Raw genomic sequence first — 25,807 nt, forward strand, 5'->3', positions numbered from 1 at the left:
GAGACCCGGAGGAACGGAGCCGGGCTGCGGGCTCAGTGCAGTGTGGAGGTCGTTGGAGTCATCTGCTCGCTGCCAGTTCCTGTGCCTGCCGGTCTGCGCTCCGCCCGCCCCAGCCATGCTCTCCGCCCTCGCCCGGCCCGCCGGCGCCGCTCTCCGCCGGAGCTTCAGCACCTCAGCCCAGGTAGACCCGAAGAGAGGCGGCCTGCAAGCCGTGACCCCGGCCCGGCCTCGCGCGTCACGGGCTCGTGCGTGTCTCCGAACCTGCAGGCCACCTCGGGCCCCAGCAGGGCCGCCCGGCACCAGCTGGAAGCCGTGGCGCAGTCAGCCAGCGCTGACGCCGGGCGGGAAGTGCAAGGAGAAAGCCCTGGAGCGGGCGAGGTGACCCGGCTTCAGGAGGGTGTGCTTCGCAGAGCTTCCCCAGCTCGACCCCCCAGGTCCCCAGAGAATGCGCTCTTGTCCTGTGTGCTTTGAGAACGTCCGGAAGTAACTTACGTTTTTATGCAACTTCCCATGGCTTTGACAAGTAATGTCCTCCTCTTTGCACTATCTGTATGGGTTGAGTGTGAAGGAGAGAAACAACGTGTAGTACTGACTCCATAGTAGTAAGCAGGCTGAAGCAAGGAGGATATCGACCTGGGCCGAGGTTGGTTACTCAGCGCTCCTAGTGACTGCCAGTGGGCCGTCCCTCAAAGAGTCTGAGCATTCTGCTCTGCTCCTAAGAACTTTTTTTGAAGGGTCCTCCCTGCTTTGGAGAGACTGTTCCTGTCCCCCAGGTGTCTTGACAGCCTCTTGACTTGGCCTAGGACCACTTGAGCCTAAGCTGTTTTTAGCCATCTTCTAGGAGGGTGGTTCTCATACTCTGGTGAGATCAGAATCACCTGAAAGTAGCTCATTAAGGAAGGTAGAACCGTGAACCTCTATCTTCACCAAGTGCCCCCAATGAATCTAATACAGCCAAAATTTGAGAATCCAGGAGATGCCTGTGTTCCCTCTTAAGTATCACAACCAAAAGGGAGGTGATTACTAATGGGAATTGATTTTACATTTCTTATTTAGGCTACAGTTAATTCATTAGAAAAATAAAGACACAAATAAGCATATTGAGTATGCTGGATCCTGTAAGGCCTAACAAGATGAGTGAGAAGTGGCATCTAGATGAGCCAGCAATGAGTTAACTTATGACAGGTGGAGGTAATGAAGATTGATGCTGAGGAGTAGGGGAGGGACAGCTGGGCAAAGGTAAAGCAGGAAGAACCTAAGTGGGGGCAGAGTGGTTTTTTTTTTTTTCTTTTGCAGATGCTAGAGATCGAACCCAGTGCATGTTAGGTAAGCGCTTTACCAGTGAGCTACACACCTAGCCCAGAAGGATTGAATTTTGATGGCATTGAGCCTAGGCACTAGAAATACAGCAGAGAACAAAACACCTTGTTCTCATGGACTTTACTACACATTTTACTTACTTTTGTCATATCCCACATTACAAAGTATCTTGGTGACAAGCACAGAAGAAAAAACCAGGGGAGAGGAGGGATTGTCAAGGAAGAAAGTTGTGATTTTAGAACAGGCAGGGTAAGTGTCACCCAGGATGTGACATTTGAGTAAAGCCTCAAAGGAATCAGAGTTTACGTATAGAAAGAGATTCCAGGGCCAGGCATGGTGGTTCACACTTGTAATTCTAGCTGTTCAGGAGGCTGAGGCAAGAGGATTGCAAGTTTGAGGGCGCCTGAGCAATTTAGTGAAACCCGGTCCCAAAATATAAAAAACAGCTGGGTATGTGGCTCAGTGGTAGAGTGGGAGAGCACCCCTGGGTTCAATACCTAGTGACAGGAAGGAAGGAAGAAAGAATATTCTGAGAGCCCTGGGATGAGAGTGGGGTGCCTAAGATGTTTGAGAATATGAGGAACCAGTGTAATTCCAGGGAGGGCAATGAAGAGAACAGCAGGTCTTAAAAAATGTTGCATTCTCTTGAAAATGGGACCACAATGCGAGGATCTTTGAGCATAGCAATGACTTGTTCTTGCTCCCATTTTAAGAACAGGTCAAGGGAGAATGACAGATTAAGAGTCGTGCTCTGGGTGACATCTGTGGAGATGGTAAAAGGTTGCTAGGTTTGGGATATTTTTTGACTGGAGTGAGTGAGATTTGCTGATTGTTGGTTATATGAGGACTTAAAGAGAAACTGGAATCACAGATGACACCTAAGTTTGGGTCCTTGGAGTTGGTATTTGCTGAGATGGGCAAGACTTCTAGAAGAGAGCAGGTTTGGGTGTGGAAAGATTCAGGAGCTCGTTTTTTAAATTGAGTTAAAAATGCCAGTTGGGGGGCTGGAGATGTGGCTCAAGTGGTAGCGCGCTCGCCTGGCATGCGTTCGGCCCGAGTTCGATCCTCAGTACCATATACAAAGATGTTGTGTCCGCCGAAAACTAAAAAATAAATATTAAAAAAAAATTCTCTCTCTCTCTTTAAAAAAAAAAAAAATGCCAGTTGGACATACAGGTGGAGGTGCTGGAAAGGCAGTTGTGTAAGGCAGAAAGGTGGGCTCGAACCTAAGGCACAGCACCTTGGTCTCCAGACTTTGGGTCTTGTATCCTCAATAGTAAAAAAATTAAATAAATAAACATACAGTGTCAATGTATCTATTTGTACATAAACATACTAATGTAGACATTATAATACAAACACATAGTAGAAATTCAAAAACAAACCATAGCAGACTTGCAGTATAAAGCAGAGTCGTGTAAGTAAAGACCGAGGTCCCCTGTATCAATTTTCAGGACCATTGTTAATCTGGGTGCTGTTGATAGACACTATGCCCAGCAAAGTCAGGTGTGGAAGACACTGTTACAAAAACAAGGGTAACTACTGTGATCCTGAAGGTCTTCCTCCATTGGGATGCATTGTGGAGATCACACTGTGCTTTTGTAAATACTAAGTTGGTGACTTATTGTACAAAGAGGAACATCTCAGCATAGTGAAAGCAAAGACCTGAGTGAGGAAGTCCTGTCCCTTCTCCCTCCCTCTACCCCCACGCTGAGCTAATCCACTTAAGGACCACTGGCAAGGGCACCAGATCAGTTTGATCCTTAGTAACATTTAATTCTCTATTTGTTAAATAAAAACAAACTTTGTCCTTTTCCCCCTTTCCCTCCCCTCTTGGGGTTGTCTTGTGCTCCCCACTTTGGAACCACTGCCCAGGTTGGCCTTGGAAGCTTCTAAAGATTTTTGAGCAAGGGAGTGAAATGATGGAGGCTTCAGTTATTGGGAAGAGTGGGGTGTGTGTGTGTGTGTGTGTGTGTGTGTGTGTAGTCCAGGATGGAATGGGAATGGACAGCGGGAGATTGGAGCCATTTCAAGATGCCAAGTCTCATGTCCTGATTGGCTCTGACATGGGATAAAGAAGAGACAGAAGATGATTTTAGAGGTTTAAATTTGACAGAGTGCAGATATGCCACTTGGGAGCAAGAAGAGCTAGAGAGGGTAAATCAACATTGTTTTTTTTTTTGGATTACTGGAATGCCTGGCAACTGCAGAGCTAGGATGGGGCATGGCAGCACTCACCTGAGATCCCTGCTACTGGAGAGGCTGAGGCCAGAGGACCACTTGAGCCCAGGCATTCAAGGCCAGCCTGGGCAACACAGTAAGACCCTATCTCAGGGGAGGAGAAAAAGGAAAAAATAAACAAAACTGAAGAGTTGAAATTTGGGAGTGACAGCGGGAGATCCAGAGTGGATGAGATTGCCAGACCTTGGGGTCCAGGTTGGTCTGGCTAGTTTAGTTTTTTTGGGAAGTCAAGGGTCTACCTTCAGAGTACCACTTAAAAACAGAAACCAGATGTACCTGTAAATCTTCCAAGGCCAACCAGGGCAGTGGTTCTAAAGTGGGGAGCACAAGACAACCCCATGAGGGGAGGGGAAAGGGGAAAAGGCCAATGTTTGTTTTTAAGTGTCTGTTTTCAGAACCATAACAGAAACTAGCATACACCTGTAATCCCAGCAACTTTGGAGACTGAGGCAAGACAACCACAATTTAGGAAGATCCTGTCTCAAAAATAAAAAAAATGAAAAGGGCTGGGGCTATAGCTCAGTGTATGGAGCACCCCTGGGTTCAGTCCCAAGTACAAGAAAAACAAACAAAAAAACCTCAACCTGTTTAAACTCAACTCTTGGTTGCTGTGTATGCTTTTAGAGCTTAATTCCTAAGCAGAAATACATTGTGAAAGTTGTTTTGGTTTGATTTTAGTTTCAGTTTTTGATAACTGAAATTTTTATTAACTAGCATCATCCACCACTGTAGAATATAGTTGCCTCCTGTGTCCATGAGCTCCACATCCACCGATAAGGTCAGTCTCGATCAAAAATGCTCTAAAAGGAACTGAAGTTTATATATGTACTGAACTTGTTTAAACTTTTTCTTGTCATTATTCCCTATGAGTACATTCTACACAACCATTTACATAACATTTGCATTGTATTTTGAGTCCCTAAAAGTACTTCTCTTTTAGACTTTTTGTGGTGGGGGGGGGGTGCTGGGAATTGAATTGAACCCAGGGTCTTGTGCATGTGAGGCAAGCACTCTACCAACTGAGCTGTATCCCCAGCCCCTCTTTTAGACCTTTTCCTGTTGCTCCTAATGCATCTGATTAACTTGTACCCTCAACCAGCAAGGGTCTTCAGCCCTGCAGCCCTACAGCCCTATGCAGTGGGACTCTGTGTGTGTTTATACTTTTTAAAACTGCAGATGGAAGGTAATGCTGCTGTTGTCAGTCTCGCTGCCTGACTGGGTGAAGCTGTTTGTTTATCTTCTGAAGGGGTGTGTGGGGTGTGACCTGGATATCACAGCATCTCTATGCAGAAGTTCTCCCCATTGAAACTTGACCTTTGGAATAAAGTCCAGAATTTTATCAGAATGAAGTTGATGGAAATACAACAACTATATCTTGCTTTGATACCAATAAAAGAGAACTAGTGCTGTGGATCCTTTTAATGCTGAATCTGGCCTAAGAGTTATTTCTCTACCTCTTTTTAGAACAATGCTAAAGTAGCCGTCCTTGGGGCCTCCGGAGGAATTGGGCAGCCCCTCTCACTACTCCTGAAGAACAGCCCCCTTGTGAGTCGACTGACCCTCTATGACATTGCTCACACACCTGGGGTGGCTGCAGATCTGAGCCACATCGAGACCAGAGCAAAAGTGAAAGGTACTGGGCACGCCCACCTTAGAGCCTGCCGTCTTCTCCCTATAGGCCAGGGTCTTGATTCTAGAACAATAAGATCTTAGATGTACCTAGATGTTCAAAGACTTGCAAGTTCTGTGTTGATTTTGGGAATTAAAATTTTACGAACAATTATACCCTTTAGGAGTTGGGTCCATAAACATTTAAACAGCTCTGTCTTAGAAAAACAAGGTTATGCAGTCTTCCCACTCTTTACTCTTTCTAACTTGAAAAGTAGTGTGAGAACAAGGAAGGGGAAGTGTCAGGAAGCTGCTGGGGGCAGGAGAAGGTGCTACTCCCTGGGGTGCAGGCTGCCTTCCCTCCACCTCCTGCTGAGCCCTTCCATAGGTACATCAGTACATCACCATTTTTTCATGTCATCAAATTTTTGGTAAAATCATTTTTAAAGGGCTGGGGATGTGGCTCAAGCGGTAGCACGCTCGCCTGGCATGCGTGTGGCCTGGGTTCGATCCTCAGCACCACATACAAACAAAGATGTTGTGTTTGCCGAAAACTAAAAAATAAATATTAAAATTCTCTCTCTCTCTCTTTAAAAAAAAAATCATTTTTAAAGCTGTCCCATAATTTCTCATTTATTTACTTAGCAATACTATTGGCCATCGGGCTGCAAGTTGCAATAAATATCTTTATCTTTACATCTTGTTTCTTGGAATACTAAAAGTAGAGTGAGTCAGTAGGTGTGGATATTTCAAAGTTTTTGCCATAAAGTACAAATTGCTGAAGGTTGTACTAAATGCCATTGCCTGTTGACAGTGGGTAAGAAGACCATATTTGGTAGTACTTCGGTTCAGGAAGCTCTCAGCTTGTATTTATGAGCCTTCCATGGTTCCCCTGAATTTCTTTGCCCATTTTCTTCTTTTTTTTTTTTTTTTAAGAGAATTTTTTAATATTTATTTATTTAGTTAGTTTTTGGCGGGCACAACATCATTGTTTGTATGTGGTGCTGAGGATCGAACCCGGGCCACACGCATGCCAGGCAAGCGCGCTACCACATCCCCAGCCCCGCCCATTTTCTTTTGAGGTATATATTTGAGTTTTTGAGATCTCCTACAATAGGAAAAAGTCAAAATCAAAGCAGATTTTAGACATTGTAGCAAATTTCCCTGAAATCTTGAATAGCATAACTGTTGTCCCCAGATGATAGGAGTAGATTAAGTAGATAGTGGTATTGGGAGTCCTTATTGGGAGTCCAGGGCATTTCTCACTCCTGGCCTCTGGAGTGCCTTCTCACCAGGTACCTTTTGCTCTGAGGAGTGGCAGGCAGCTAGTGCAGTTGACCATGGCATGCAGGGGCTAGTGAGTCAGACAAGGACAAGCAGATGGCTGGGTTTGTTTTTGTGGGGACCTGAAGGACCAGTGGGGCCCTGGGCAAGGAAAGGTTGCAGGAACCCTTTCTGGGTTAAAAAGATGGTCTTGCTCTCATGGGATGTTTCTTCTAGGCTACCTCGGACCTGACCAGCTGCCAGACTGTCTGAAAGGCTGTGACGTGGTGGTGATTCCAGCTGGAGTCCCCAGAAAACCAGGTCTGTGTTCAGAAACTTTGCCCAGCATCTCCCTATATGTCTCTAAGAACAGGGTGTTACCTTAAAAACTAATTGAATCTGCTGGGCATCATTGTGTGCACACTCATAATCCCAGCAACTTGGGAGGCTGAGGCAGGAAGATTGCAAGTTCAAAACCAGCCTCAAGGGCTGGGGATATAGCTCAGTTGGTGGTGGAGTGCTTGCCTTGCATGCTCAAGGCCCTGGGTTCAACCAGCCTCAGCAAATTAACAAGACCCTGTCTCAAAATTAAAACAGGCTGAGAATGTAGATCAGTGGTTAAGTGCCCTGGGTTCAACCCCTAGTACCACAAAAAAAAAAAAAAAAAATTCAATCTTCACTAAGAAAACACCCATAGGGGGGCTGGGAGGCTGGGGCTCAGTGGCAGAGCACCAGCTGAGGCACTAGGTTTGATCCTCAGCACCACATAAAAATAAATAAGCAAACTAAAGATATTGTGTTCACCTATAACTAAAAAATATTAAGAAAAAGAAAAACAGAACACCCATAGGCTCCCCATTGCCCGGGAGATAAATGTCACATGTGGGCCTGGTGTATAAAGTCAGCCATTATCTGCTGTTTGTCCCCTGCCTCAATGAGGCAACATTCAGCTGGTGCCTGAAATGGCCTTCTTCCACCCAGCTCCACCTTGGGGTTCTGACTAATCCCTGATGATCCTTCTCAGCCATCACCCTCCCCACCCCTACCCTCACTGTGGCACTTGCCGCACCAGATTGCTCGCCCTACAGGATAGATCTACTTGAAATGGGAGCACCGTCCTGTTCTTATTGAGTTTCCTATAACGGCTGACACCTAGCATTTGGCACCTATTTGGAAATTCACCGTGTTCCTTATGAATGTCTTGTACTGGGCCATTTCAGGCATGACACGGGATGACCTGTTCAACACCAATGCAACAATTGTGGCCACCCTGGCTGCTGCCTGTGCCCAGCATTGCCCTGAAGCCATGATCTGCATCATTTCCAATCCGGTGAGTGCAAGCAGGGTGGTGCTGGTACTGCGCCCAAGGCCCAGTTGAAGCAGAAGTTTGTCCTTGTGTTAGGGAGAATGAACTGCCTATTATAGTCTAGTTATGTGCCCCCAAAATCATATGTGGTCTCAACCACCAATACTTCAGAATGTGACTTGATTTGGCAATAGGTCTGTTAAAGGAGTAATTAAAAAAGTCCTTTTGATGATTGACTATAATCCATTCTAGCTGGTGATCTTTGCATGTAAGGTGACAAGTTGGATGCTCTGGTAAGAGGTCCTGAGGCTTATTTCTACGGGTGCCTTCCAGCACAGACAGTGATTGAGCCTGGTGTCCAGCCAGCTCTGCCCCGGGCAGATCACCTGCCCTCTCTGTGGCTTCCCCAATCTGTTCTGGAGGTTCCTCTCAGCCATGACTGTGGGAGCCTGTGAGTTCCTCTTCTGTTGTGTTTCACTCAGGGTCTACAGTTCTGGGTGTCCGTCCTCCCCTTCCCCTCACACTTAGGCACACAGTTTCTGATACACAGCTGCCCCTAGCCCTGCTAAAACTTGCAGGTAGTGTGCAGGCATGAGGACAGCCATGGTGCCCAGGCCTGGGCTGGCAGGGCCTCGTGTCACATGTGTAAAAGCTGCGCTCTGCTTCCCTCCTCCTAGCTGAGTCTGGTGCTGGGGTCTGAGTGTGGCAAGGATCCATGGGAAGGTGCAGTGGCAGCAATGGGGACAGGGCTGCTGGCCTGAGAAGAGGGTCCTGTCTTCCCCACTAGCTCACCTCCTCAGGGGGTGGTTGAGAGTAGATAGTAACAGTGTCTTCTATGGGGCACTGGCAGGTCCCTGGTGTAGGCCTCGCCGCTGTCCTATTCTGTGTTCTCCGTGTGGGGGCAAGGTTTAAGCCTGCCCCCGCCCAGGAATTCATTAGTCTTCACAGCAGCCTCCCTAGGGGTCCCCATTTTACAGATAAAGGGACCAGGTCCTAAGGAGTTTGGGTGACTTGCCCAAGGTCACAACACAGAAGGACAGAACTGGGATTTGACCTAGTTCATCTGCTTTGAGTAAGCTCCAGTCAGCAGAAGGTGTCCCATATAGCAACAACACATATCTGATGACTGATGGCCACACCCTGCAGTAGAGGGGTTTCTGTTTTCAGTAGTGTGACTGTCCTGTGAGTGGCTTGACTGTAAACAATTACTAGGGCAATTGAATGTGGTGTCTGCGGCCTTGTCGATGGTCTGATGAAAGAGGGCTCCTTCTCTTCTTGGCCCTGTGCTCCGAGTCTGGGCCAACTGTGCCTGTCATTCACAGGTTAACTCCACCATCCCAATCACAGCAGAAGTTTTCAAGAAACATGGAGTGTACGACCCCAATAAGATCTTTGGTGTGACAACCCTGGACATTGTCAGAGCCAACACTTTTGTTGCAGAGCTGAAGGTAAGGACTGTACCACTGTCCTTGGGTTGCTTTGCTGAACTTCCCCAGCCACCTTGCTTGTTTACCAGCACAGGAAGCAACAGGCGCTTTGACCTGAGAGTTTAGTGTTTATAGCTTTTACCCTTAGTGGAAAGCAGTACCCACATTTTCTTGAGGAATTCATGCAGCAGGTCCCTGCAGGTTCAGAGTAGCCAGCTGCCGTCTGGCTTGGTTCCCTCTGCCTTTGACCTCTGACCAGGTGCATCAGCTTCAGACTTTTCCTGGGTTTCTTGGTGGCCACACTTGGATTGTGCTCCCCGTCTTCCCTTTTTTCCTTGCCCCTTGGAAACTAGTATTGCCAGGGTTAACCTGCTAGTTCTTAGATGAAGGGTGATAAAATCAGCAACTAGGAAGAATTTGAGAAAGTTCCTGAAATCCTAAGAAACCAGGGTTATCTGGGGCCTCTAGTTCTCTTTCCCTTGGGAGCCTGTAGTGGCTTACCTTTGAGGGTTCTGGTGCTGCTAGCTGCTTGCTCCTGGGCTGTTGGACTGCACCCTGGCTTGTCTTGAGGTAGGTTTGGTTTGGCGCCAGTGCCTTTCACAAACTGCTTGCAAATCATTTTAGCTGCGTATTTAGCAGAAGCTCCTCTGGGCCCCAGAAGTGCCCACCTTGAGCCGCAAGCCCTTTTGCTCTGGCTTTGCAGGCAAGTGGGGGCCTCCTGAAGCAGGGAGCAGATTGACTTTCACAAAGCTTGGTGGCAAGTGCACACACAGGACCGTGGGCCTTAACTGGAGACCCTTTGTGCACCAGACAGATCTGCTTCTGAACTTCCAGATGGTGTCCCCACTTTAATTCATGTCATAGCATGTATAAGGGTCTGTTCTAGATATTGGGGTTGCAGTGATCTGTGAGATGTGGCCTAGGGCTTTGGGCCTTGAGTAGTGGAGGGGCAAGAGACAATTTAATTGAGTGATCGGTTCAGCAAGCACAGGTGTGTTTGGAGTGTGGCAGGACCATGGGGAAGGAGTGGGCAGTGTCCGGGGTGAAAGTGGACCAGCTGGAGGGCAGGCCCAGGGCCCAGGCAGCAGCCATACTTGTTATTTGAGGGCTCTTGTGGTACCATGAGCTCTCATGGCTGAACACTCCATTTCCCACAGGACCTACGCTACATGTGGCTATGTAAATAAATCTGTATGTCCTCTGTCACACCAGCCGCATTTCAGATGTGATAGCCACATGTAATTCCTGTGTGCTCACAGAGGGTTCTATAGGCAAAGCTGACTTAGCTTAGAAACTAGACAGGTTGGAGAGGGGATCTTGGTGCTTGCCAGAAAAAGCTATAATTGACAAGCTCGTCAAAGTGAACTGGTGTCCGGAAAGCTCGTGAATTAAACGTCAGGGCTGGCTCTTCCCTCATCCTCTGGGCTGTCTCGAGTCCCCTTTGCACCACCCTCCTTCACTGGCTTCTCGCATCTCCTGGCATTTGCATTTCACACTCTGCTGGTGCCACATCTGCCCTCTGTGCCCCTGACTTCTCTGACGCCAGTCCTTTGGTCTGGAATTCTCTTCCATCTTGTCGCACAGCTTGGGGCCATCACCTGTCCTTATTGAAAGGGCAGACACAGGGAGTATGTCTCTGTCCCAGGGACATGCAGAGCTCGGCACGTGTGCCCCACGGGTCTTGGCCGCCCTCCTAGGCAGGCTGTCTCCTGACATGAGCCGGGCTCCTGGGACTCAGCACTTGGGGAAGGTGGCATTACTATGATCGCTGCTTACCTCCCCACAGTCACTCCCACCAGGTTCTTTTTTGTCTGCTTTTAGAAACACTTGGGACACAGGTCCTTGGAGGCATCATACCTCCGGTTTAAAAGTGAGTCCGCCTGTCCAGCAAGCCCTGCTACCTTGAACCATATTTTGATCTCATACAACTCAGTTTTGTTCTTTCCATCCCAATGAGTTGGAGTTGCCACACTTCTAACCTCTGAGTTTCCCAGAATAGAAATGAGGGAAATGGCATTTGCCTGGTTCTCTATGACTATGGGGACTCGGGTGTGGGCTTTTCCAGGGAGAATGACATTTGCTCTGAGAAAGAGGGCCACTGCCTCTAATTCTGAGAGGATGTTAGACCACTGGGAGGACCTCAGCTAGGTGGTTGGTCTCAGCTCCGAGCCTACACACACCTGGGCTGGGGTTAGACAGTATCTCTTCCCTGGTTCCTTTGTTCTGAGTTCTGTGGATTTTCCCAGTGTGGGTGATGTAGATGGATATGAGTGCTTCATACCCAGAGTGCTTATCACCGACTAACCAAGCTTCATACTTTGGTGAGCAGGGTTTGGATCCAGCTCGGGTCAGCGTTCCTGTCATTGGTGGCCATGCTGGGAAGACCATCATCCCCCTAATCTCTCAGGTGTGTGAGTGTTCTTGCAAGGCTGTCCTGAGGCCCTCAGGATGGAAAAAATGGAAGCATCCACTGTATTTCGAAAAGATTCAGCAGCAGCCCCAGGATGCCTGGGGCTTCCTGACTAGCCTGTGGGGTCTCGTGGGTCAGAGGACGGCAGTGGGCTTCAGCACACCGTGGGAACTGTGTGGAAAGCATCATGATTCCTGAGCTAGATCAGGGCAGGAAAGGTGCTGTTTAAAAATGAACAGAAGCTGCCACACCGTGGTGCCTGCAGACCCTGCTGCTTAGGAGGCTGAGATAGGAGGAGCACAGAGCCCACAAGTTCAAGGCCAGTCTGGGCAACATAGCCAGACCCTATCTTTAAGATGGGGAGGAGGCATAGAGAGACGGTTGGCACCACCAGGAAGGAGACCCATCAGATTGACCTCGTGGCCCTGAATATAGTGCCTAAGAAAGACAAAATATTTGTGGTATTTTTGCCCAAAATGCATGATCTTACAAGAAAATCATGAGGAAATGTCTGACACATCCAAATTGATTGATTTACAAATGCAGTGATCAAGAAAGAAAAATCAGGAAAAGCTGAGGGACTCGGAACAGACTGAGTGCAAGCTGGGATTCCGAACCTGGCTCTAGAACAGAACAGGGACAGCAGTGGGGAAATGGGCATCGGAATGTCTGTAGCTCAGGTTCTGATGTACAGTCTCCCAGCCACACAGCTGCCCTGTGGTCACAGAAAATGCCCACATTGGGGAAAGCCATCTACGGGACATCTATGCGGTAATTTTTCAACTTTCCTCTAAAATTAGTATAAAATGTAAAAGGTTCTTTTAAAATTAGTAGCAGGCCAGGCGTGGTGTCACACTCCTGTGATCTGTCACTCAGGAGGCTAAGGCAGGAGGATTGTAAGTTCAAAGCCAGCCCCAGCAACTTAGCCAAAAGACAATCTCAAAATGAAAAATAAGTAAATAAAAAGGGCTGGCGAGTGCTCCTGAGTGCAACCCAAATACCTGGAGAAAAGCAGGGGCGGGGGGCTCTCACCAAGCCGCCCTATGAAGTTTCTTTTGGTCTTTATAAGAAACAATCCCAGTTTCCCTTGAGGTGGTCACAGGAGGGAGCCCACTATGGGGAAGGGCAGGGGTTGGGGTGGGGCCTGGGGGTCTGCTCCTGGGCTGAGCCTGGAGCTGCTCTCCTGACCTGCGGCTGGGCTTGCAGTGTACTCCCAAGGTGGACTTCCCCCAAGACCAGCTGACAGCACTCACCGGACGGATCCAGGAGGCTGGCACCGAGGTGGTGAAGGCTAAAGCTGGAGCAGGTAGGGTCCTCAGGAAACCCTGAGATGGAAGGGGAGCCCTGAGAGATGGGGCTGGAGGGCAAGACTGCTCAGGCCAGAGTGGGGTTTTCCATGTGCCTTTGCCTAAGCTTGGTTCTGCAGAGGAGGAGCTTGGCTTGCCATGTGGGCTGGGGTGACGGTGGGGACGAGAACTGACTCTGTCATTCAGAAGACAGTGAAGTCCAAGGGGGGATTCTCAGCTGGGGAGCTGGGGCGGCTGCAGTTGTCCTATGGAGCAGGCTCCCTGGGTCTGGGCTGCAGTACCAGCTGGCCAACCCGACTGGCTCCCCTAGGCTCTGCCACCCTGTCCATGGCCTACGCTGGCGCTCGCTTTGTCTTCTCCCTCGTGGATGCGATGAACGGCAAGGAAGGCGTGGTCGAGTGCTCCTTCGTGAAGTCCCAGGAAACTGAGTGCACCTACTTCTCCACGCCCTTGCTGCTGGGGGTACGTAGCCCCGGGAGAGCAGGTCCCTGTCCCTTGGCTCCACAGTGCACATATGTCCCTGTGCAGTGGCTGCACACCCCTGCCTGGTGTGTGCTCAAGCTGTGAGGGTGGAAGCACACCTCAGTTAAGAGCCAAGAGTGTCACGCTGAGGAGTGTGCATCTCCTCCGCGCGGACTGAGCAGCTGGTGCTGAGCAGCTAAATGTGATAAATGAGACCCTCGGGCTCAAGGCAGCAGGACAGCTCTGAGAGCCTCCCTGGCCAGCCAGCCCTGAAGCCATCGCCACGCCTCTCGCTCTACTTTGACCTCAGCTGCGGCTGCACTCCCGGGAGGCCTGGAGCTGTTGCGTGGCTGTGGACTTCGGTCCTGCCCCGGTGCTTTCCTCCTGGGGATGTGCTTCTAGGGACGGAGCCCATCTGGTCACAGTGCTGGCTTCGGGTAGCTGTTCGGGGGCACCTGTGAGGTCTGACTGGCTCTTCACTGAGTCTTGAGTGAGCAGAGACCCCTCGGTCTCAGCTTTCCACATGTGTGAGCAGCTACTGAAATCAGGCACACGTGTGATCACATCACTTCACACCCAGGAATTAGGTCTCATGGCCTACAGGACCACTTACAGACAGACACTCTGACTCTGGGGATCCATAGGACATGGCCTCTGGCCATGGAGCTCCCTATGGTGGGAATGTGTTGTGCAGTATGGTTCAGGGCTCAGGTGGTGGCAGGTGTGGCAGAGCTGTGGGGAGAGTACCTGCATCTGGGGGCCTAGGCAGGAGAAGAGACAGCAGATCACCTTGGAGCTGGGTTGGAGGCTGTTGCACAGACAGCTTTTGCGAGGTGACACAGTGACAAGACTCCTATGTGTGCGCCTGGATTAAACCCAGGGTTGCTTAACCTCTGAGCCACATCCTCTGCCTGTTTGTTTAGAGACGGGGTCTTGCTAAGTTGCTCAGGGCCTCACTAAGTTGCTGCCTTGGCCTCCTGAGCCACAGGATTACAGGTGTGTGGCATCGCACCTGGCTGACACCTCTGTCTTTGATGTCAGATATTCACCCACTTAAATAGATTTGAGTCAAGTAAATGTTAACATTCCTTCCATCTTTGAACTTGGGGAAGAGACTAGAACCCAGAAGTACTGTGTGGTCAGTTCTGCTAGCTGTGAGCACTCTGGGCCAGTGCTGAGCCCAGTTGACTTCGCCTGCACTCGAGTGGCAGGGAGGGGGGGGAGCACTCGTCCTGTAGATAGGAAAGCAGATAGGAATGAAAGCAATTGTCCACACCACGTGTGCAGTGAGGACGGCCAGGACCCCCCTGTGATGGTCTGTCTGCAGCTGGGGCTCCCGACCTGGGCTCAGATCCACTGGGGTCCTTGGCTGCCCACAGCGGCTGGTGTGATGGCCAGGCAGAGCCAGGGAAGGCGCAGGTTGGGTTTTCTGTGACACGCTGATTTTTCAAATGTTGCCATCTTCCTTCTCCCCTCCAGAAAAAGGGCCTGGAGAAGAACCTGGGCATCGGCAAAGTCTCTTCCTTTGAAGAGAAGATGATTGCCGAGGCCATCCCTGAGCTGAAAGCCTCCATCAAGAAAGGAGAAGACTTTGTCAAGAACATGAAGTGAGGTGCGAGTGTCGAGCAGCGGCTTCCTTAACTTATCGCGGCATCGTGTCACTGGAAGGCCGGGTCGGATGCTGTTCATTTAATTTGCTTCAATTATGGTGGTTATTATCCGTGTTATCGTCCCTTCCAAATTGTGGCTGGTCTATTGGTGCGACAATAAAAGCAGACTTGATTTTCTTTTTCAAGGCTCCTCTATGAGGAGAGGTGACCCTGGAGTGTCTGTGGCCTCTCCCCCACCCATCACGCCAGGTGCTCTCCCACCTCAGAATGCGGCATCAGTGGCCCCAGGAGGTTTCTGACGTGGGGTGGGGTGCTCAGCCTCTGGGCACCTGCTTCTCCCCACATGCGCTTTACACCCTGCCTATCCCAGGTGTGACCTGATAAGGTGTCCTTGTGCCCTCCCAGGGTAGGTGGCTCAGTGGCTCATGCCATTGGTTCTTTCCTGACACCATTCTCTGCTATGAGCTGCCTCCGCTGGCCCTGCCCCCTCTGAGCCTTGGCCGCCACCTCATATATATAATTTTTTTTTTTTTTTTTACTTTAGGTGGACACAATACCTTTATTTACTTATTTCTATGTGGTGCTGAGGGTCGAACCAAGGCCTCACACTCTGCCACTGAGCCCCAGCCCCGCCCAGCTTCCTCCAACACCAGTAGTGACTGGCACCTTGGCCTCAGTGAAGTGAGGGTGGGGCAGGAGCAAGCTGAGCCCCAGCTGCTGGTCCAGGCAGGACACGGGGAGACGTGGCTGCAGGTGTTCTTCAGGGACTAACAAAGGGATTGCGTTGGGTGAAGGTGTGGAGGGTCACAGGATATTCGGTTCCCTTCAGCGGTTGGGCAGTGTGGTCCCCAGAAGCGGCGGCCTCTGAAGTGGAATGGGCTCCATACCCAAGAGGGAACTTTCTGGCAATGGGATGCCTTCCACTGTGGGTGGAGGTGAGGTGTGCCCTGGGTGGGCCACTCATTTATCGACCCTTTTTGGAGTTTTGGGTTTTTAAACTGAAATAGGTTTCATTGTAAAGAATGACAGTGGTTCTCTTAAAGGAACGTACCTACTCGTGGTGTAAAACCCAAGGTCTCACACGTCCTTAGCTGGGCTTCTGCCCAGAGCCTCCTGACGCTGCTCCTGCTCGCGCGCCCTGCTGTGGCGGAGTCACTGGGTTCTGTGCTGAGGCTGGGCACTCAGCTCCACTGGCATCTGCTGGGGTTGCTGACGTCAGGAGCTGGGCTGGCCTGGAACATCCTGGGTCACAGCTGGTGCTTGGGGCACAGTGGGACAACTGGGCTTCCCTGTCTTAAGGCCTACAGAAGGGCGGGTGGGTGAGTGGGTTTTCCTGTGGCTCAGGGTCCCCAAGTCCAAAAGCAGCATCTGCCAGGGCATAAGGCAGAGTCCCCAAGCTGGTATATAGCCTCTCTGGGTTAGAGCAAGTCACAAGCCCTCGTGTGTCATGAGGTGACCCCAAAGGCCAGTGACTTTAGGGACCAGTTCTGCCCATTTCACAAAAGAATGTACTTTCTCATGTCACATTTTCAGTCTCTGGCTAATCCTTAGGGAGGACATCTCTGATTTACCCCACTGTTGGATAATGAGTTTTTAAATTTTTTGCTTCTATAAAGAGCATGGCTCAATCTCGCTACCCTTTTGGACCCTGTGGGGTCTACATGGGGCTCGCTCTCCTTGGAGTGGGGGGCTGCTATTGCATGGGTTCTTGCACTAACAGGCAGAACCAGGACCTGAGAGGTCAAGTGATGGCCTGGGTTGGGATGGTCACTGCTCATCTCTCTATACCAGGGAGATACCAGTGGCCCTCCCTATCCCTCAGAAGTTCAGATCTAGCAGTCCAAGACAGAAGGCCCAGAATCTAAAATGTTCTAGATTCTTCTGGATTATTCTTCTTGGGTCAGGGGATCCATGCTGTGGAGACACCAGCTGTCCCAGAGTTCTTTTCACTATAAGAACTGTTCCTGCCCCTCCGCCTATTCCCGATTCCTCGAGAACCAGCAAGAAAATGCAGATAAAGCAACACAGGACCCAAGAGAGGACAAGGGCTCCCTCTGGATGCCTTGACTGAACAGGAATCAGGGCAGAGTGCCATCATTAGGCTACCCAGGAGGAGGAGATGACATTTGGGCTGACCCTGAAGGCGGGGCAGCATTTTGGCCAGCAAGGAGGGCAGGTGGGCTGAAGGGATCGGGCCTAAGATGGATCTGAGGCACAGCTGAGGCCCACAGCGGGGGAGCAGGCTGGTCTGGGGAGAAATGTGTACATTGGACTGAAGGATCGTCCTGGGGACATCAAAGGAACTGAGCCACTTGGCAACAGGATCCTAGGCAGAAGCTGCTCAGGCTTCAACAAGGAAAGTCTTGGGCCCAGGGAGCCAGGGCAGGGTCCCAGCGGAGGGCCTGCTGCAGGCCTGTACAACACTTGGGAACCGGAACAGTGTGGAGGCGAGGACCACCTGGGACTCGGGACAGAAAGGCTGGCGGCCAGCGATGAGGTGGCAGTGAGCAGGGGAGGGGTGGCAGGATATGGAGAAAAGTCCTTTGCATCTCCCAGCACCTTTCTGCCCCCAGAAGTCTATCAACCACTGTCACATGGTTAACCACCCTGGGCCAGGCCCCCTCCCAGGCTGTAGCCTGGACTGCATCCCCACCTTTGGGCCTCCTCCAACCAACTCCTGTCCCCTGCAGTGAAAAAAAAAAAAAAAAACCCACCCAGGGTTCTGTGTATGGTATTAATGACCAAAAGAGGTGACTGAGTCCTTTGCCAGAGGAAGCCAGGAACCAGTCTTCAGAGAGCAGAGGGAAGGCTGTGTGGAGGGAGTGCTTCCCCACAGCGAAAACGAAAGCCGGTCCTGCAGTGTCCTGTAACCCCAGCGCTCAGGAGGCCGAGCCAGGAGGATCATGAGTCCAAAGCCAGCCTCAGCAATCTACCAAGGCCCTGAGCAACTCAGTGAGACCCTGTCTCTAAATAAAATATAAAAAGGACCGGGGATATGGCTCAGTGGTTAAGCACCTCTAGGTTCAATCCCCAGTACCAAAAATAAATAAGAAAGCTGACATTTGCAAAGTAGCAAATGTCATCTCCTCCTGGGTAGCCCAGGCAGAAGGCAAGGACAGCAGTTCTCCCCTGCGGCCTGGAGAGGGAGCTAGAGGCCTGAGCTGTACTCAGCTCCCAGGCCTGGCTGGGTCACCCGCCCAGTGAGCTTTGTTCCAGAGCTAAAACCTGCTCCCTGTGCTGTCTGGCCCCCACTCATCCAGGCAGGAGGGGACAGCCATTCCAGACAGGGATAATACAGCAGAAGCAAATCCAGGGAGGACTGTAGAAACGGGCTCAGAGGACGGGCCTGGAGCCTCAATATCAGCACAAGAGTTTGAGTGGAGGGACCCCCAAACCCAAGAATGTAAGACCATGCCTCCTGAGATGAGTTAGCCAGGCAACCTTGAGTTCCTCTTGTCTCCAGTGTCCTGTGTGGACAGCAAGGACAGGCCTGGCACTGTGAGGGGAGGGGGAAGCTGCTGGGTGGCCAGAAGGGCCAGTCTGGGCCTGTCCACCCCTGTGGGGCTGCAGCAGCTTGTCCTTCCAGGTGCTGGGCCTGGGTTGGAACTTTGACCTCCAGGGACAAACCCTGCCGGAGGCTGGGCCCTAAGGGGCCACTGCATCAGCCCCTGCCGCCTGTGTCCTGGCCTGTGGATTCAACTGCTTGGGGCAAACACTGAAAGCAGCCAGAGCCGGTCAACCTGAAATACATTACTTTTTTCCCCTTTTCTTCATTTTCTTCTAGAGTTCATTGGGGTCACCCCAGGGCAGGCAGAAACAGATGACAAAGTGGAGGTAGGCCCAGGTGGGTTGATTGGGGCCAGTTGGCACCAGGGCAGTTGCTCTGGTCATGAGAGAGACATACCCAAACTAACTGGTCAGCAGCCACTGTCCGGTCTGGAGCTCCTCCCTGGGGACTCCCTGCACCATGATAAAGGGGTAACTCAGCAGCAGCATGGGGTCTCCCGGCCCACTGACCAGTAGTGCCAAAGTGCTTCTAGAGGTTAAATATTTTATCACCACCATGGACAGCACCCCTTCTGCAAAGAGCTGAGTTGAAGTGGGGAGGGGGCAGAAAACAAGCCACAGACCCCCAGCAGGATCCAAATTCAGAACTTTGGACTGGTTTCCCAGTGGGTCCCCCCATCCCAACTCTCTCCCCAAGGCCAAGGCTACTGATTGAAGTACTGATCACCCAAGGCTCCCTCCAGCCTGTTCAATGGCAATCAACGCAGTCTCCCCCAAGGCCCCCGAAAGTCCTGGGACCTAAAGCCAGGCGTAGTCTACCACTGAGCCACATCCCCATGTCCTAAACCCTTTTATTTTTATTTTGAGACAGGGTCTTGCTAAGTTGCTGAAGCTGGCCTTGAACTTGTAGGCCTCCTGCCTCAGCCTCCCTAGTGGCTGGGATTACAAGTGAGCACCACAGTGTCTATGTTATATAATATGAAGCACGAGGAGAAGAAACAGCCCAAATACGTATTGGCATTTGAATGTAAATGCATACAAAAAGATCTTAAAGGAATACACACCAGTTAGAGTGGTGTAAACATCTAGAATGGGGGTGGAAACTGCCTTGAGAATGTTATTGCACATAAAGTGCTCTCAAATTTTACTCTTTCTTCTTTGTGTAATGGGTTGAATTATATCCCTAAAAGGTGAATGTGCAAGTCCAGAGCCCCAGCACCTTGGAAACAGGGTCTCGGCAGATATAATTTATCAAGTTGCTGAAATAGGAAGAGCCCTGATCCAATATGATTGGTGTCATAAAAGAGGGAAATTTGGTGGAGTGTTGTGGCACATGACTATAATCCTGTGACTCAGGAGGCTGAGGCAGGAGGATTGCAAGTTTGAGGCCAGCCTAGCTAGGCAACTTAGTGAAACCCTGTCTCAAAATAAAAACAAGAAGGACTAGGGATGTGGTTCAGTGGTAGATAGGACTGTTCTGGGTTCAATCCCCAGTCCTGGGATAAGGGGAGGGGAGGGGAGAAAAAAGCAAGGAAGGAAATTTGGACACAGACATATGCACATGAAGAGCACCGTGAGAAGATGAAGGCAGAGACGAGGGTGATGTTTGTGTACAAGATGAGGAGCCCCAAAGGATGGTCAGCAAACGCCAGAAGCCAGGGGAGAGGCACACGGCAGATTCTTCCTCATAGGCCTCAGAAGGAAACAACCCACCAACACCTTGATATCAGAACTGTGAGACAATAAATTTGTGTTGTTTAAGCCACTCAGTGTATGGTACTTTGTTACCGCAGCCCCAGCAAACTGATACATTTTATATAATATTGCACAATCAGAAACCCCTGGCGATAGAAGTCAGGATGCCCAATGAGTCTCATTTGTTATATTGGTCCATTTTTCATTACTAACACAAAATGTCTGAGGCCAGGTAATGGATAAAGAGATTTGTTTAACTTCCAGTTTAAAGGCTGATAGTCCAAATAGCATGGCACTGTCTCTGATGAAGGGCCCCCGTGGCTGCATTACATCATGGAGCAGAGTGTGAGACAGAGGGAGACATCACAGGGTGAGATGGGAAGCCAGAGGAAGGAGGAAGGGTTAGTCTTGCTCTTTCACAACACTTTCCGCATGAAATGACCTGAATCTCTTCCAAGGGCAGAGATTGCCCCTCAATGACCTCTTTACTTTCTGGGAGGCTCCACCACCTTGTGCCTCCCAACACCACCACCCTGAAGAGCAGGCTCTAACACAGGAGCCCCTGGGGGACAAACCCCATGCAACTTGAAATTTAAGTACATATCTCTAAAATGCATGCTTTGTGCTCCCCGCAACACCAGCAGAGTCCCATGTTTGAGCTACAGGCCCTTGTCAAGTGGTATAGCAACCATCTATTATGGCCCCGTTGGGTGGACAAGGGTGATTTGCCCACACTCAGGCCACTCGTGGTGACCAGACAGGATTGGAGCCCTGCTTCTTGACGCCAAGCTGGGCTCAGGGTGCCCACCTACCTCCAGCCCTCTGCACCTCCAGCCCTCTGCACCGTTTGACCTTGGGACCAGCCTCACCCGCTGGCTGAGCCTCGGTTTGCTGTTCTTCATGGTGAAAGTCCTTTGCCACCATAATTGCTGTGCACTAGGGCCCATGTCTGGTACCTTCTCCTGCAGTCCCAAGGGCCAAGTTTTCTTTTTTGGGTACTGGGGATTGAATCCAGGGATGCTTAACCACTGAACAACATCCTCAGCCCTTTTTTCATATTTTATTTAGAGATCGGTTCTTGCTGAGTTACTTAGGCGCTCACTAAATTGCTGAGGCTGGTTTTGAACTCCTGATCCTCCTGCCTCGGCCTCCCAAGCTGCTGGGATTGCAGGCGTGCGCCACCGCGTGGGGCCAACTTTTCTTTTTGCCCAGTTTGTTTGCCTGTTTTGTTTGCAGGGCTGGGCCAGCAGGCCTGGGTCTTGCTACACAAATGTTCTACCTTTGAGTCGCAAACCAAAGGGACTCACAGGCCAACTTGTTCCGTGGCAGATCATCCTCTAAAGAGGGAGGCCGTGTGTCCCTGCCCAGGCATGGAGCACTTGAGCTCTCTCACGATGGCTGAGCACTCTCAACTTCCCAGGTCCCTTGTAGTTGGCAGAATACTGTCCCCCCACACACACAAAGATGTCCTCATCCCAATCCCTGGAACTTGAGGATCTGTGATATCTTCAAGATGGGGGGAGGGTCCACAAGCCGAGGGATGCAGGCAGCTCTAGAAGCTGCAAAGGCAAGGAGACCAGTCCCCTCGAGCCTCCAGAGGGACCCAGGCCTCTTGACGTATATAGCAAATTCTGGCCTCCAGAACGGTTAGATGATAAATTTGTGTTGTTTGAAGCCACTAAGTCTGTGATCATCTGTCTGGGCAGCCACAGGACACCAGGACGCCCTCCCAGGTGTTTTTTTAGCTGTGGGCCCTTTAATCAACATTATCTCTACGGTGGGTACACAGAGCGTCTCCAATTGCCCAGAGAGGTTGAATAACTTGTCCAAGGTCACACAGTGATTAAGAGGAGCTGGGATTTGAACCTAGGCAATCTGGCTGTGGAGCTCTCCTCCACCAGGGTGCCCTGCTGCCTTGGGGGTCTCAAGGCTGTCTCAGGTACCTTGGGGGTTTCCCAGTAGCACGGTCACCACTAGGGGGGCCCCTGCACAGAGCTGGCTCTGTCTCTTGGAAGCAGAACCTTTGGATTTGTTGGATTCTTGGTCCCTGGTCCCTGGATGGGGATCCCTGTGCCCCTGGCTATGAGGCAAGATCTTGGTCACACTCTAGGGGAGTGGGGACAGGAGCTGACCCTAGATCTGGCTTGGATGAAGGGGACAGTCATTCACAGAGGGACCAGGGAGCCCTGCCCAGTGGCTCTCAGGGAGTGACAGCAGCCCCACCCAATCCCCACCCTGTGTCTGTCTGTCTGTCTGGGTGTAGGGGCGGGGCTATCAGATCCTGCAGAGCCTTCTGCCCATGTCAGGGCCAGTTCACGCCCACCCACTGCCATTCCCTGCCCAGAGGCCCCTGCACATGGGGGATGGCCTCAGCCCCAGGTCCCAGGGTCAGCTCTGGCAGGGAGCATGGCATGCCCCTCTCCCAGCTCTCGGTCCCCTTCCCACCTTCCTGGGAGGAAGTGGCCCGGTCTGTCTCAGGACCGGCTCCCCTGCCCCCTGACCTCAGCCCCCATCACGCTGTGCAGCCCCCTCCGCCCAGAGCAGCTGCTCCACAGCAAACCCACCTCACTTCCTAAAAATAACTCTCCTCCACAGCTCTCTCCTCCAGCCTCCTGCTGGCTTTAATATTCTCCCAGCCGGGCTGGGAGGGAGCTGTGCTCCAGGCAGACCTGGGCTGGTAATTAGGTTAACTTGCTCCAGCAGGAGGGAGGCACCTGGCTGGGCCGGGAGAAGGATCAGAAATGCTCCTTTCACAGGCTTGCGGGGTGGGGGGGATTCACTTGTGGGGAATGTGGTGTGTGTGTCTGTGTGTGGTGTGTGCATGCTTGGTGTTTGCTATATATGTAAACGATGCTCTGTACTATATGTGTGGCATGTGTGGTGTGTGGTGTGTGTGTATGATGCCTGTATGTGTGCGTGTGTGTTTATGCATTGTGTGAGAGGGAGTTTTCTATCACTATATCAAAACACCTGAGACAATTAACTTATAAAGAGAAAAGGTTAGCCACATGTGGTGGCACACGCCTGTAATCCCAGCCGCTCAGGAGGCTGAGGCAGGAGGATTACAAGTTCAAAGCCAGCCTCAGCAATATAGTGAGGTCCTAAGCAACTCAGCAAGACTCTATCTCTAAGATATAAAAAAAGGGCTGAGGATGTGGCTCAGTGGTTAAGCGCCCTGCGTTCAATCCCTGATACAAAAAAAAAAAAAGTGAGAGGGTTAAAATTGGCTCACAGTTTTGGAGCTCCCAGTCCATGATCAGGTGGCCCCAGTGCTTTGGGTCTCTGGCGGATCATGGCAGGAGCAAGTGGCAGAGACAACCGCTCAACTCTTGAGCCAGGAAGTGAAAAGCCAAACAGGAAAAAGAAGAGATTTGGGTCCCATGATCCCCTTCAGGACCTAAGGACCTTTCTAGGTCCCACCTTCTAAAGGTCCCACCATCATCCCATAGTGCCACCGAGGACCAGACCTACCCCACATGGACTTTTGGGGACACTCATCCAAATCACAGCAGGGCTGGGGGTAGGGAGTGTGCATGGCGTGGCACGGAGGTGTGACCATTGGGGGCACCCGGGCCGTGTTGGGCTCAGGGGGAAAGACCTGGCTCAGGAGAGAGAAGAGTGGATGGGACCCTGCCACCCCCCCACTGCCCACTGGGAGCAAACCCTGGAAGTGGCTGCACAAAGCTTCTTGTCCTTGTGCAGACCCTGCCCTCAGTCACCAGTCACCTCACGGTGTCCCAGGACGCCTGGCAGGAGAGAAACACATGAAAGTTGACAGAATCAAAATGGAGCCCCTGTGTCAGCTCTGACGAGCAGCAGATCAGCCAGAAGGTCATGAAGCAAGGGCTCTCAGGCACAGTCGTCTGACAGTGACTATCCCGAGAGAGGGTGCCAGAAGTACAGAGAGCCATCACTTCTGCAAGGACATCTGCCCAGCTACGGTCTGTTCGACCTTGGGCTGAGGACACTCTGGCCATTAATCATTGTGGCCAAGGACTATTGGCTGAAAACATCTGAAGCAATCTCTTCATTTTTGTGTTTAAAAACTTCCCCTTGAGCCGGGGGGTGGTGGCGCACGCCTGTAATCCCAAGGGCTCCAAAGGCTGAGGCAGGAGGATTGCAAGTTTGAGGCTAGCCTCAGCAACTTAGTGACACCCTGTCTCAAAATAAAACACAAAAGAGGGGACTGGGGACTTAGCTCAGTTGGTAGAGTGCTCGCCTCGCATACACAGACCCTGGGTTCCATCCCCAGCACCATAAATAAATAAACAAAAATAAAATACAAAATAGGGCTGGGATGTGGCTCAGTGGTCGAGTGCCCCTGAGTTCAGTCCCCGGTACCAAAACAAAAAGAGGACCTGGCCCACGGCTGCCCTGGATCCTCCATGGGTCCCAAGCAGCCTCCCCCCAGGCTTCTTTCCCCGGGGAAGGCAGCAGGATTATCAGCTTGGCTGTTGGAGGGGGTGGGACTGTCCCAGCAGCTGTGGGGACAGCACCTGCTCACACGCTAGGGAGCCTTGGCACAGTGGAGCCGGGGCCTGGTGCGGGCACTGGGCCCTCCCAGGGGTGCCATCGTGACTTGAGCGTGTCTAGGACCACGTGTGTCAGAACGTGGAGATCAGCCCATGCAACCCACAGCCCCTGAGACAGTGCTGTTCAGAACAAGGCAGGAACAGACACCAGGCGGTTCAGAGAAGTCAGACCACGGAGCCAGACAGAGGCACGGGGGGGGGAGCAGGAATGAGGCAGAAGGGGACTTGTCGAAGCTGAATGATAAACGGCACCGTCCTGCATTGTGAATCTGGTTCCCAATGCAGTATTCACTTTCAGAAGGACGAAGCTAGCAGGGCTGGAAGAGTCCAGAAGAACATCCTAGAAGATGAGGTCACGGACAGCCAACGAGAGGTCATCTCACTCCACACTCCAGACTCTAGAACTTTCTCTCTCCACTCTCTCGCCGTGGAGCCCTGAGCAAATCACTTAACCTCTCTGAGCCTCACCTCTGCACCAGTAAAATGCCGATGGTGATGTCCACCCCTGGGGTCTGCTGAGAGAATGGAGAAGACCCAGCGTACAACACACGGGAAGCATTCGGTCAGTGGAGACTGCCTCCGTGATTTCCCTCAACTGGAGGCCAGGCCCTCAGTGGCCTGCTGAGTGGGTGGGGGGGGCTGCCAAGAAGAGAGCTTGGGAGGTGGTGACAGCAGAGGACGGGACCCTCAGGGCAGAAAGCCAGAAGTGAAGAACCAGGGATCCTGGGAGAGAGCAGGTGGAGGAATGGGCAGGGTGTGGGGCCCTCCTGCAGGGCTGGGCTGGCAGGAACTTTGGATGAGCTGGCCTCTGGCTCAGGAAGCAAATTCAGCCTCTCTGGAACCCTGGGAGGAGGTCTTAAATCAGGACCAGCAGGGACAAAGAGGCCCTGCCACACTCGGAGAGCCTGGAGGCTGCTTGGTAGTGGGCAACTCAATGCACCACCTTCATAGCGCAGGTGTACACACCCCGGGCCTTCCAGGCCCCCAGCTCTCCCCATGCCCCGCAGTCTCCGTGCATCCCACCCAAGCTGGGCACCTTCCTCCCAGCACAGAGCAGCCCAGTGAGCAGGAGCAGGGTGCACCAGGGACCCGGGACTCCCCCGAGGGACTGCCTGGCCA

General features: G+C 51.5%; 1 protein-coding gene across 1 annotated transcript; it reads left to right on the forward strand.

Annotated features, from left to right (window-relative positions):
- The first annotated feature begins 3 nt into the window (after window positions 1–3).
- Mdh2 (malate dehydrogenase 2) lies at window positions 4–15,139 on the forward strand. The gene is made up of 9 exons (XM_046422823.2): window positions 4–181; window positions 5,026–5,194; window positions 6,670–6,753; window positions 7,653–7,762; window positions 9,061–9,186; window positions 11,495–11,572; window positions 12,782–12,881; window positions 13,193–13,344; window positions 14,824–15,139. Exons 1-9 carry the CDS (start codon window positions 116–118, stop codon window positions 14,953–14,955), a joined length of 1,017 nt encoding a protein of 338 aa, XP_046278779.1. The 5' UTR covers window positions 4–115; the 3' UTR covers window positions 14,956–15,139.
- Window positions 15,140–25,807: the final 10,668 nt, after the last annotated feature.

The sequence above is a fragment of the Marmota monax genome, unplaced genomic scaffold (genome assembly GCF_021218885.2).
Source record: "Marmota monax isolate L192 unplaced genomic scaffold, Marmota_monax_Labrador192_F-V1.1 WCK01_AAM20220418_F8-fsc00237, whole genome shotgun sequence".
NCBI lineage: Eukaryota > Metazoa > Chordata > Mammalia > Rodentia > Sciuridae > Marmota > Marmota monax.